We start from the raw sequence: 12,096 nt of genomic DNA, 5'->3' as shown, positions 1-12,096 counted from the left end.
GTAGTAGCGTGTTATTTACACTCTGTCTCCAGTCATGAAGTGTGGGAATCTGATTCGTCTTCCACCGGAGCGGGATCAAATTTTTTGCCCCAGTCAACATTACCAATAAAAGGGTCTTTTTCATGGGGTTCTGTATGCGGGTAGGCAAGTGAAACAGTAGGGTCTCCGGTGTCTTTGCTATCTCTAAGTCTAGAATGCCCTGAATTTCTTCCCACACTGCAGACCAAAAGTCCTTCAGCAGTGGGCAGTCCCACCAGATATGTACCAAGGTGCCTGATTCGCCGCAACCTCTCCAAAACCTATCCGAGACTCTTGGGTATATCTTCCTCAACCTGGCCGGCGTGAGGTACCACCTGCTTAACAATTTAAACTGAGATTCTTGTATTCGCGCTGAAACTGATATACTCCTAGTGGTTTGGAAAATCCGCAACCAATCCTCTCTCGTCAAATCACAACCCAATTCTTTATGCCACATCCTGGCATAGCTTGGGAGGGGCAGTTTGGCGGACGCGTTAGTAAGGTGTATATCAGCGAGACCAAGCGCCTGGTTGCTGTTTGTTTAACACACAGGGTTTCAAACAGCGTGAGGTCCCTCAAGAGTTGAGGCTTGTACTTATGAGTGCTGATATAATGCCGTATCTGTAAATACTCAAACCAGGGGAAGGAGTCCTCTGGGTATTCTGCCATCAACTCCTCTCTAGTCTTAACCCGTCCTGCCACTGTGAAAGTGGCTATTCTGTTAGGAAAAGTTGTGATTTGGTCTATTATCGAACGGGCCCGCAGAGGCAACTCCGGGTTCCCATGAATCGGTGTCAAGGGGGAGTATGGAGCCGACACATGAGTATCCACCCTAATCCCCTTATCCCAAACAACAAAAAGTTCTTCCAATGGGACTTAAACCTCAAAGTGGTCTCCTGTGTGTACCCCTCGGACACCTTAATCTCACCTCATAATATCAGTACCATAATCCCAGAGCCCCCCCCGTGGGCCTCCTTTGAATATTCGAGGCTCTACGCCTTTATGACATCTTGGGGATTCCCCAAAACCCTAAACAGACCCCTGACTAATTGGGAAAAGCTATGGCAACTCCCTATCAAGACCCCTAGGCTCATATCGTTTCACTACGATCTTCTACAGTCGTCCACTAACAAAGACAGACCATGGCAGATAAGGGCCTGGGAGGGTGATTTATCCAGACCAATTTCAGATAAAGATCTATCCATAGCCATGACGTTGACTAAAAAGATGGTACACTGTGCAAATACACTAGAGGCTTACATGAAATTATTCCTAAAATGGTACTATACTCCCACAAGGCTGTCACAGATGTTCCCCACAGCGCCTCCTCTATGTTGGAGGGAATGCATGCAAAGGGGCTCAGACATGCATACTTGGTGGGATTGCCCAAAGCTGGCACCTCTCTGGACTCAGGTAGAAACCCTCTGTGCTAACCTGGGGCTATCTATCCCACTAACTCCTGCAATCGCTCTTTTACACATTTTCCCGAGGAGCGTCCCAACCCATGTCTCTAAATTGGTCATCTTCGTCTTAGCGGCCACGAAACTGACAATAGCAAGAGCTTGGAAACAAACCCAACCCCCAGACATAACGGCTGTCACATCTGTAATGCAGGTGTACGCCACGATGGAACAAAGCTTCTACTCCCATATGGACAAGGAAGAGCTTTACTGGCAGATTTGGGAGCCCTGGTTTAACCACCAGGGAACTCAAAGATAAATGACTGTGTGGACCCAAGGTCCTAGTCACCCCCACCACCATACCCTTACCTCCCCCTCTCCCCCCCCCCTCCTTTTCCCTCCTCCCTCATGCTCCATCTGGACTCCCCCGCCTGGAAATGCGCACTATAATTCCCAGTTGTAGTACACGGAGAGGCACTTCTAAGCTGACTTCACGAAATTCCTAGAAATTTGAGTTACTGTGTAGGACTGAGGTACTACCCGGTCCTTATAACCTAAGTTTGTTCATTCTGTTTGTAAATGATGTTTTCATAATGGATTTATTTCTGAGTTCACATTAATCGAAAATGAGGTTTATATGACAGATATTCCATTTCATTCTAGACACACTTGACCTATATACGCAGTAATGTCATTAATTGCTACACTTGCTGTGTCATACCAACGGCATAATGTTTCTGTGTATGTTCACCGATTGGTCACCTGCGTTGTGACATCTGCTGTAATGTTTAATCCTCAATAAAAAACTTTTGGAAAAAAAAAAAAAAAAAAAAGTTCTTCCAATAACGGATAGGTGCGTATCTGCATTGGCCTATGTTTAACACCGGTCCAAAGGAGAGGCGCCAAGTCCCCAACTTGTAAGATATCTCTGTCAACTTTGACCCAGTCTTTCTGGGGGCTGTTCTGGCACCACTCGACTGCTCTTTGCAAAATCACAGCCCGTCTGTATAACTCCAGGTCCGGAAGACTCAGGCCTCCGGTGTCCCTAGGAAGAGACATAGTCGCCCTATTGATCCTCGGTCTAACCCCCATCCAAATATACTCCTCCACTAATCTCTGGAGTGTCTTGAGAAAATTTCGTGGGAGTGGGATGGGTAGGGTCTGGAATAAATATAGTAATCTGGGGAGCACATTCATTTTGATTACATTTATCCTCCCCAGCCATGAAATAGTTTTATGCTTCCAGGAGGAAAGATCCCTTTCAATAGCTTGTTTAAGTGCCCCATAGTTGGCCTCGAAAAGGACAGTCTGAGACGTCGTTAGGAAAATCCCCAGGTATTTCAGATGCTTATCATTTATCAGGAATGGGCTATTAAGCGTCAGCCAATGTTTGGCAGACGAGGTTAAATTGACCCCCAGGATCTCTGATTTGGAGGCATTGAGAAGAAAACCAGAAACCTCCCCATAACAAGCAAACTCCGCTAGGAGGGCTGGTATTGAGGATTCTAGATCAGTTAATGTAAACAATAAGTCATCAGCGTACATTATTATTTTGTATTCCCTGTTATTCAGAGAATACCCTCTGATCTGACTGTTATTGCGGATGTTACACGCCAATGCCTCCACCGATATAGCGAAGAGGAGGGGTGATAAGGGACATCCCTGCCTGGTACCGTTAGTAATTGGTACCAGACCGGAAAGTAAGCCATTAACCCTGATTCGGGCATTCGGCGTAGAGTAGAGACTGAACACCATCTTGAGAAAACGACATCCAAAGCCCATCCCCTCTAAAACACATCTTAGGAACTGCCAACTCACCCAATCAAACGCTTTTTCAGCATCTGTGGAAAGGAGGGTGAGTGGCAGTCCCCTTTGCTCAGAGTGTGTCATCAGCTGCACCACCTTAAGGGTGTTGTCCCGTGCCTCCCGCCCGGGGACAAAGCCCACCTGGTCTAACGCAATAAGATCAGGTAAGAACCTGTTCACTCGGTTTGCCAAGGCCTTTGCTATGATCTTTACGTCAGTGTTCAATAACGAGATTGGCCTATAGCTCTGAGGTTTATCAAGCGGCTTTCCCGGTTTAGGGAGAACCGTGATATAAGCAGCTAGCATGGATGTCGGTAGTGTCCCCGACTCTGGCAGAGAGTTCAGTAGGGTCTGAAGGTGTGGCAACAGTTCCGTCAGGAAGGTTTTGTAGTATTTGGCCCCTAGCCCGTCTGGGCCAGGGCATTTCCCATTTGGAAGATTTTGAAGGGCAACCCGTATCTCATCTTGAGTTAAGGGTGTTTCAAGGAAATCTATCGCTTCTCTATCCAGAGAGGGGAGTTGGGTATTTTTAAGATATTTCAGCGACTGTTGGAGCAGTTGAGACTCGCCCATGGGGAGAGCCCCGGTTGCTGACTTAAGGTTATAGAGGTTGCTGTAGTAAGAGCGGAACACCTCCGCAATGCTTGTACTATCTTTGTGTACCCTGTTCTTGTCGTCTCTTATTGAGTATATGTAAGATTTTAACTGGGTTCTTTTAAGCGTCCTAGCTAATAGTTTGCCCGCTTTATCTCCTCCTTCGTAGTATGTCTGCCTAAGCCATGTCGCTATCTTTTGGTTTTCATCCTGAAGGAGCTGTCTAAAATCTAACCTAGCTTGAGTTAGCCTGGTCTCAATATCACAGCTAAGTGGGTCTTTCTGGTGCTTTGTTTCTAACGTCTTAATCTCACATAGCAAGTCATTGTATTTGGCAGTCTTTTGTTTCAGAGTTCTAACCTTGTGTTTAATGAGATGACCTCGAATAACACTTTTATGTGCCTCCCATATTGTAGTCAGGGGCAGTTCCTCCGTCATATTTATGTCAAAATAGTCTGTCATCTGAGTTTTGATGTCCCTTAGAACTACCGGGCAGTCCAGGAGCGTATCATCTAGCCTCCACATGGTGGAAGTTGCAGGAGTGTCGGGCCAAAGCATCTCAAAAGAGACTGGGGCATGGTCAGACCAAGTAATTGATGCTATATCACTTCTCTGAACAAATGCTATCCCCCGCGAGTCAGTAAAAAAAAAATCTATTTGCGAGTACTTTTTATGTGGGCTGGAATAAAAAGTGAACTCTGAGTCCGTCGGGTGCAGTGTGCGCCAGATGTCGTGTAGTAAGTGGCTCTTTAATATTGCGTTGATCTGTTTTAGAATGGTATGTGGTACACTCGAGAGGCCATTAGAGGTATCTTGTTTAGGATTAAGAGGTGTGTTGAAGTCCCCTCCCAGTATTGTAACTCCTTTGGAGTGTTCTAACATTTTGCTCGAGAGAGCCTTAAAGAATACATGCTGCGCTACATTCGGGGCGTATACATTTATCAAAGTTGTCTGAACACCGTGTAATAGACCTATCACCATAATATACCTCCCCTCCTTATCCTTAACCACTTCTTGCATTTGAAAAGGTGTGCTCCGGTGTATCAATACACCCACGCCATTCTGCTTACTTGGCCCTGACGAGAAAAAAGCAGACGGGTACTTATGGTTGTGCCATTTAGGCTCTTTGTGCCTAACAAAATGGGACTCTTGAATGAAAATTACATCACTTTTTGATTTGTGTAGTTCCCTAGTGACTATTGACCTCTTGCCAGGGCTATTAAGTCCTTTCACATTTATAGACAAGAGCTTCAGGGGATGCACCCTTGGTGTACAACTAATTGGAGATATTCTGAAACACAAGGAAAAAAAAAAAAAAAGGGGAGGGGAGGATAAGGGTAGGAGAGGGTGTGTGGGTTAGGTAGCTCAGGTAAACTAAGTTATTCAAACAGAAAAAATGCAATTCCCAGTATTAGATATTGATTAGCTAAAGCGTACAGGAAAGTACTGGGCTATTGATCCTGAAAGAACTATAGGGTATACTAAGAGGGCGTGGACCCAACACTGAAAAGGTTTTGAGTTCTGTATTAAAGCAAAATCAAAAACACCAAGTCTCTAGTAGACCTTGTCGCCTTTATAAAGGTTTAACTGGAGGGAATATGCCGTAAGCCGGCTTATTGATATATATTTATATATGACTCAATTCAATTATACAATAAAACATTATAACATTGACTCTAAGTTAACTCTCTATTGAATACTTACTGAAAGAAAGCATGCAAACATAGAATGAAGAATTTAAGCTAATACTTTAAACCGAGGAGAGCTGCATAGGCACCCCATAAATAAGCATAGAGCTCCACACCACTCTCTCAACTGTAATGATAATTCAGGGACTCATCATCGTAGCCCCCCATGACATTGTATGTAAAGCCCTCTATTGGCAGGGCCTAATATATATATAAACAGTATGTCCATAAACATTTAATGAGAGCCGCCCAGATTAGGGCTAAAGTTCTGAGCAGGGCTTTAGAATTACATTGCTAACAGGTGTGTCCATAAATGTCTCTCATATTTTAACCTGGTCTAACTGTATAATATAACATTAGTTGAAGGCAAAAATTAAGCAAAGTAAAAGACCAAAAAGAGAAGATAGTCTATGCCTACCACAGGCTGTCTGCAGGGAGAGACCACATGAGGAGATTAAACTTCCTTTCTTGCCTTAGTGCATAAGGGGGGGCAAACGAAATGTCTTACCTAACCTTCTATGGTTGCGCACTGCTCCCGTCCATTGCTGGAGCAGGTCCTGGTGTGTCCTCCGGGTACTGGGCAGAGACACCCAGCGTCGAGCAAAACATATCTAAATCTGCCCTCGATCTATAGATCGCCATCTTGTCTCCAGAAGCAGCAATCAGACATGTGGGAAACCCCCACCTGTAGTTGATTTTCTGTTCTTGTAGCACTGATGTAAGAAAACGTAATTCCCTACGCTTCTGCAGGGTTGCAGGGCATAGGTCAGAAAAGATCTGCAGGGTGATACCAGCATGCTGAACCGGTTGTTTATTTCTACTGCATCGAAGGATTTCTTCTTTGTCCCTAAAATTCAATAACTTGAGGATAACATCTCGTGGGGGAGCTTTTGAGGAGGGTTTGGGGCGCAATGCCCTATGAGCTCTTTCTATTATCAGCTCTGGTGACAGGGGAGTTCCTTTGATGGTCCTAAAAAGGTCCTGTAGGTACCCATGTAGGGCAGATGGGTTGACGGACTCAGGGATACCACGTATTCTCAAATTATTCCGCCGACTGCAGTTGTCAAGGTCCTCTATCTTTTCCATGAGGCCCTGAATAGCATTGGTGTTGTACTGCGATTGGGCTGCAGTGTCTTTTATTTGGACATTCATTGTGTCTTGCGATGTTTCAATTTTGGAGATTCGCTGAGAGAGATCAGAAATGTCCTTCCTCAGTTCACTAAAGAGACTCTTAATATCTGCAGAAACCGCCTTAATATCATCCTTAGATGATAAGTGTTTTAAATCCTCTTTAATAACAAATTGTGTGGGGACATGGGTATGCTGAGTATTGGTTTCTTCCCCAAGATTAGGCTGCTCATGGGCATCTTCACAAACTGGTGTTTCTGAACTTTTTATATAATACTTCATGTTCCTTGTTTTGGAACCCTTGTCCCCCCCAGTTTGCTTCTTCTGAGCCATGCTCCCAAAATTTCTCAGGGGCCTTTCTCTATGACAATAAGATTGCCTCACCAGTTAGTGTATATGTTTATCCTGCAATCTACACCAGCAAATATGATTTCAGTGACAGTCTATTTCCACAAACTCTCCAATGCAGCAAGTGGCCTAGAGAAAGCTGTGCAGTGATTGTAGTAAGAAGAATAAGCAGTTAGATTTTTATATAGGGAAACAGAGAGTACTGCCACAGCAAAAGGCACTGGTATGTCAGGGCTAAACAGGTAGTATAGGGAGCAGTTGAGCTCAATTAGGTCTGGAAGCACTGATTCAGATCCCCCACGTGGCCTAGGCTGTGGTGAGTAGAGCCACAGGTATTTGACTAGGGACCCCTGTGTTGCGGGGAAAGCTTTGCAGTAGCACTACTACAGCGTCCGTTTTCTATCTGCTGTATAGTGGCCCGTGTCTCTTATCCCTCTCTGTAATTCCCCGGTGCTTCGTGACTGATATATTTACTCACAGCCACCGCGTGTCCTCCCAGCGTTCTCCTCTGTGCTTTGTTGCCAAAACTGTCACTCAAACTTGCGGTCCCCGCCGTGGGGAGCGGTGCTATCTTTGACAGCAGATGTCGGGTCTCAAACAAGTAAGGCTGTGTCCGGTCACTGCGCTGTTGGGTTACTGCTGATACTTCTGTCACTGCTATCCCAATATGGCGCGGGGCTCACCCGATCGTGCTGGGGCCTCTTCTATAACTTTCCATATGGGGTTAAGTTCACCGCCTCAGTAGTTTGCGCTGTGTGTCAGCCACTCTCCTCGGTTCTTAGAGCCAGCAATTGTAGTAGGATATTGAGTCACTTAATAGCTTTTAGAAGCATTTAGCCGGCTGTTGGCTCAGGAGCACTAAAAGAATGCGGCCATTCTCCGGCACAGCCAGGCTCAGCCCCCTCGAACATCATATCTCTAGATGGATACCGAGTGAATTGTAGACATGCCTGGCTGACTGATCCCCTATACGGATTTCCAGGGACCGCTGCTGTCCTATATAATAACACGCTCTACACTTAACTCATATGATTGTTACCTTATGTAAGTAGAATATTTGCCTACACGGGGATACTCTGACAATCTTCTTTACTTCGAACTTTAGGCTCGCCTTAATCAAAAGACTGCTATTCTCATTACGGATATGTGCGTTTGATTAATAGCACTTAACACAGTGTATATCAATTATTTGTATACCATTTTTCACACACTGCTACTGTATGGTATTGATTGTAACCTAACTAACAAATCATCATATCTTATAACACTGTGATGTTGTATAGAACCTTTGTGTTATAGTTTAGCGCTGTGAAGGTCTCATACGCTTTTTTATCGAGATATATACATATATATATATGTGTGTGTGTGTGTGTGTGTGTGTGTGTATGCGTATGTATGTATGTGTGTGTGTGTGTATATATATATATATATATACGTGGAAAAATATCACTATGGTTTACTAGTCAGGACTTAAAAGCTACAAGCCCAGAGGGTAAAAGTTAGTAGTCCACTCAATGTTAAAGAAAAAGTCAAATTTCTAAGTCGTCTGGGGCCACTGGAAATTTATACTTTTACTAAGTTCTACCATTTTGATGTTTTTGCCTCTGAGGATGCTTTTGGCAAGAACCTATGACAGACGGTTTCAAAGCTCAGCAATGTTAAGTGTTTTTGCCTCTACCTAGTGGACCATAGTTTTGAGCAAAACCAGTCAGGCTTTGTAGCACCGTGTGTTGCTTTGTAACCATTGCCATCACATTGTTTTTAATGTATTTATAATACCAGTGATGTGCAGTCACTAGAGGCAGGTGAGGCAGTGCTTCACCTCTCATATGGGCAAAAATATATTTTTTTTATTGGCTTTAAAAAAAAAATTGTAAATTTTTTCCCCCAGCATTTTTTTTCTCACAGCTATATGTTGTGCAATGAAGAGGCACAATCAGGTCTGCCCACCATTACACAACATGCTGCGCCATCTACTGGATGCAAGTGGTTAAGATCATTGCATGGCTCATTAACTGCTTATTTGAGGCAGTCCTATTTGGACTGAACCAATCCGGTGAGAGGCATTAGTAAGTGGAACATAGGGTTGGGGCTGGATGTTAAATCATATAAAACAAAACAAAAACGCAAAAAAACAACTTTCATATATTGTGTTGCTGTCCTGTGAACCTGCTAGCTTTGCTAAAGTGAAAAAGAGAGTTCTGTTCTTCCCCTCTAAGTGCAGTGGAATGTGCCACCGTCACTTCCTGAATCCTTACAGAGCAGGAGAGAGGCACAGAGAGCAGTGTTTCACCCACATCTTATTAAAGTAAGATTTTACTGAAAGATTCTGTTAGTTAAAATGATAATTTAATGAATGTGGATTAGTGTTTGTTTACTCTTTTATAGCAGGGTCGTTTTTGTATTTTGTTTACTCAAACTTTACACCCACTAACTTAGCAGCTTGCCTCTGTACTTCACACTAAATTATAGACTAATTTTCTGAACTCTCTGTAGCTCTGCTGTTTTATTACTTTAAAATGCAGTGGTCCCCCCCCCTTGTGTGTGTGTGTGTGTGTGTGTCTCTCTATCTATCCATCTCTCTCCTTATGTGTTGTTCTCCCCCATGGTCTCTTTCTCTCTCTGTCTCTCTTCCTCCCCCTCTGACTCTCATCTCTTATGTAATGAAATAATCTATAAGCATAATTTGCAGCATTAAAGTAAAAAGTATGTTTTAAACATATTTTAATGGGCATGGATTTCTAGATCTCATAATCAGAGCAAGCATTGTGTTATCTGGCAAGAGTTTCTGTTACAATCCTTTTAGACTAAAATCAGATGTTTACTAAGTTGACCAGTTTTCCAAGACACCATTTAAAGGGACATGAAACCCATATGAAACCCATATGCAAATTTAAATAACTTTCCAATTTACATCTAATATCTAAATTTCTTTATTCTTTTGATGTTCTTTGTTGAAAATCATATCTAAATATGCTCAGTAGCTGCTGATTGGTGGCTGCACATAGATACCTCATGTGATTGGCTCACCCATGTGCATTGCTATTTCTTCAACAAAGGATATCTAAAGAATGAAGGCGTATCCTAGCCCCTGCCTCACCATCCTCTGACGTCACTGCACGTCACTGTATAATACAGATATTTGTGTTTTAATATTTGTTGGCTCTTACTAATATTTTATCTATTTTAACCTTTTGTGTTGCCAGTTGTCCTATTTTATTGTTCCAGATCCATATCAGCTTCCGTCAATTCCAGAAAATGTAAGTACTGATGGATATCTACCTGTGGGTTTGTGGCCTTTCATCACTCTTACATATTCACTGATACATCCAGGGTTTTTAAGTAGCTACCATTTCCAAGTATCTCATATTTACTTCGTCTTTCAAAGATCAAATCTCTAATTTTCATTCTAAAGGTCCAACTCTTAAGCTTTGTTTCTTTTGCTATGTTGCTTAATATTTCTATAATATTCTATCATATTTTCTATCTCTGCTGTTCTCATTTTCCTTTCAATGCAATGGCTCACTTTAATGACATTTCTTACTGTCTAATAGTCTTGCACATCTCTCTCATATATCTTACTTATTAAACTTTTATAAGGTAACTCTTCCTGGTTAGAGAATGTCTGTAGTTGGGATCACATTCATTGATGGCCTCAGCCTAGATCTCTCACTTTTGGGACATTCACCCCATTTCTTTAACGTTTCATTAAAGGAAATGTTTATGCCAAAAATGTTATCAGACATGTGAAATTACGTCATCTATAAACATATAGCAAATAGATTTTTGTCTGCAAAACAGTTAAGGCAATCAGTTGTACATTTCCTGCTAATGCTTAATGGTGGAGAAAGACAATTTACATGTAAAATAATACATTTGTGTTCTTTGTGGCTTTCCTGCTAATGCTTATTGGTTGAGAAAGCCACACTTCTGCAAGACTGGCACAAATAAATATTTCATTATGATATCTCCTATTTTAGGAGCTAATAAAAAATTACTTCAATGTCCCTTTAACTACACAAACTCACTTATTCCCTTCTTGAAGACCCTGTGTTATTCCATTTACATTTCCTATATTTTTTGTTCTCCTTTTTTTTTCATTTTTGTCAGTTACTCTTGATGATAACTCATGTCTTCCGCAGAGGAATCTCACAGAATTCATGGTTGCTGTAAATGTGGAGACAATGCTGCAATTATATTCCAGTCTTTTGTTTGAGCGGAGGATACTCATCACTTCAAGCAAGCTAAGCACAGTGAGCATATCCTGCATCTACCTCACTCCAAAGCTATATATAAGTTCTAACCCTAGTTGGGAAGAAGCTTTTTAAAAGTTATTCTATTTTAATTTGTAATACTGCCACCTATAGATTTACCATCTGCTAACTAACCATATTATATATTTTCACCTATAGATTATTTCCTACAAACATCTATCTACATACAGTACATACATAGGGTTAGATTTCAAGTGGCACGCAAACGTTTGTTCGCAGGTTAAATTGCGCTCATTTTACAAGTAGAGCGTGATCGCATGAGCCCAGTCACGATTTACGCTACAATCATTACCGTGATCTCAGAGCTGTTTCGCAAAACTGTTAACAAATGTATTTATATGTGCAGATTATGACAGTTTCTACAAAATCAGATCACTAAATAAATTTTTCAACAAATTATTTGCTGAGGTGTATACCCCATCTCAAGAAATTTCTGTTCATGAGTCTCTTATGCTATTTAAATTTAAATTGCAATTTAAACAATATATACCAACTAAGGGCTAGATTACAAGTGGCGTGTTAATTTGCTTTTGTATTGCAAGTGAAAGTAAACGGGTTTGCTCAAGCGCAACCAAATTTAACGTGACTGAAGACCTCACGTAAAGAGTTAAGGCTAAAAAAAGTCTCACCAAACACAACATAAATACATTAAAATATACTGTTACATTCATATAAACACTGACTGATAAAACATTCATATAAATACTAATAAAAGAAAGTTATAAGGGTTCAAAGTTATATGGTATACGGCCATATATTTGACTGTAAAGGGCTATAATATATATATATATATATATATATATATATATATATATATATATATATATATATATATATATA

The 12,096-nt window shown here is 41.7% G+C and overlaps 1 protein-coding gene across 3 annotated transcripts in view; it reads left to right on the top strand.

Annotated features, from left to right (window-relative positions):
- LOC128663750 (DENN domain-containing protein 1B) overlaps positions 1 to 12,096 on the top strand; it is a 348,668-nt gene that overhangs the window by 140,016 nt on the left and 196,556 nt on the right. For all 3 annotated transcript variants that reach the window (XM_053718233.1, XM_053718234.1, XM_053718232.1), the window contains 2 exons: positions 10,189 to 10,242; positions 11,125 to 11,235. In XM_053718233.1, coding sequence (XP_053574208.1) covers positions 10,189 to 10,242; positions 11,125 to 11,235 — 165 coding nt within the window. The remainder of the gene's footprint in view (positions 1 to 10,188; positions 10,243 to 11,124; positions 11,236 to 12,096) is intronic.

Source organism: Bombina bombina, chromosome 6 (genome assembly GCF_027579735.1).
Source record: "Bombina bombina isolate aBomBom1 chromosome 6, aBomBom1.pri, whole genome shotgun sequence".
Classification (NCBI taxonomy): domain Eukaryota; kingdom Metazoa; phylum Chordata; class Amphibia; order Anura; family Bombinatoridae; genus Bombina; species Bombina bombina.
This window is presented reverse-complemented; position numbering and strand designations above follow the sequence as displayed.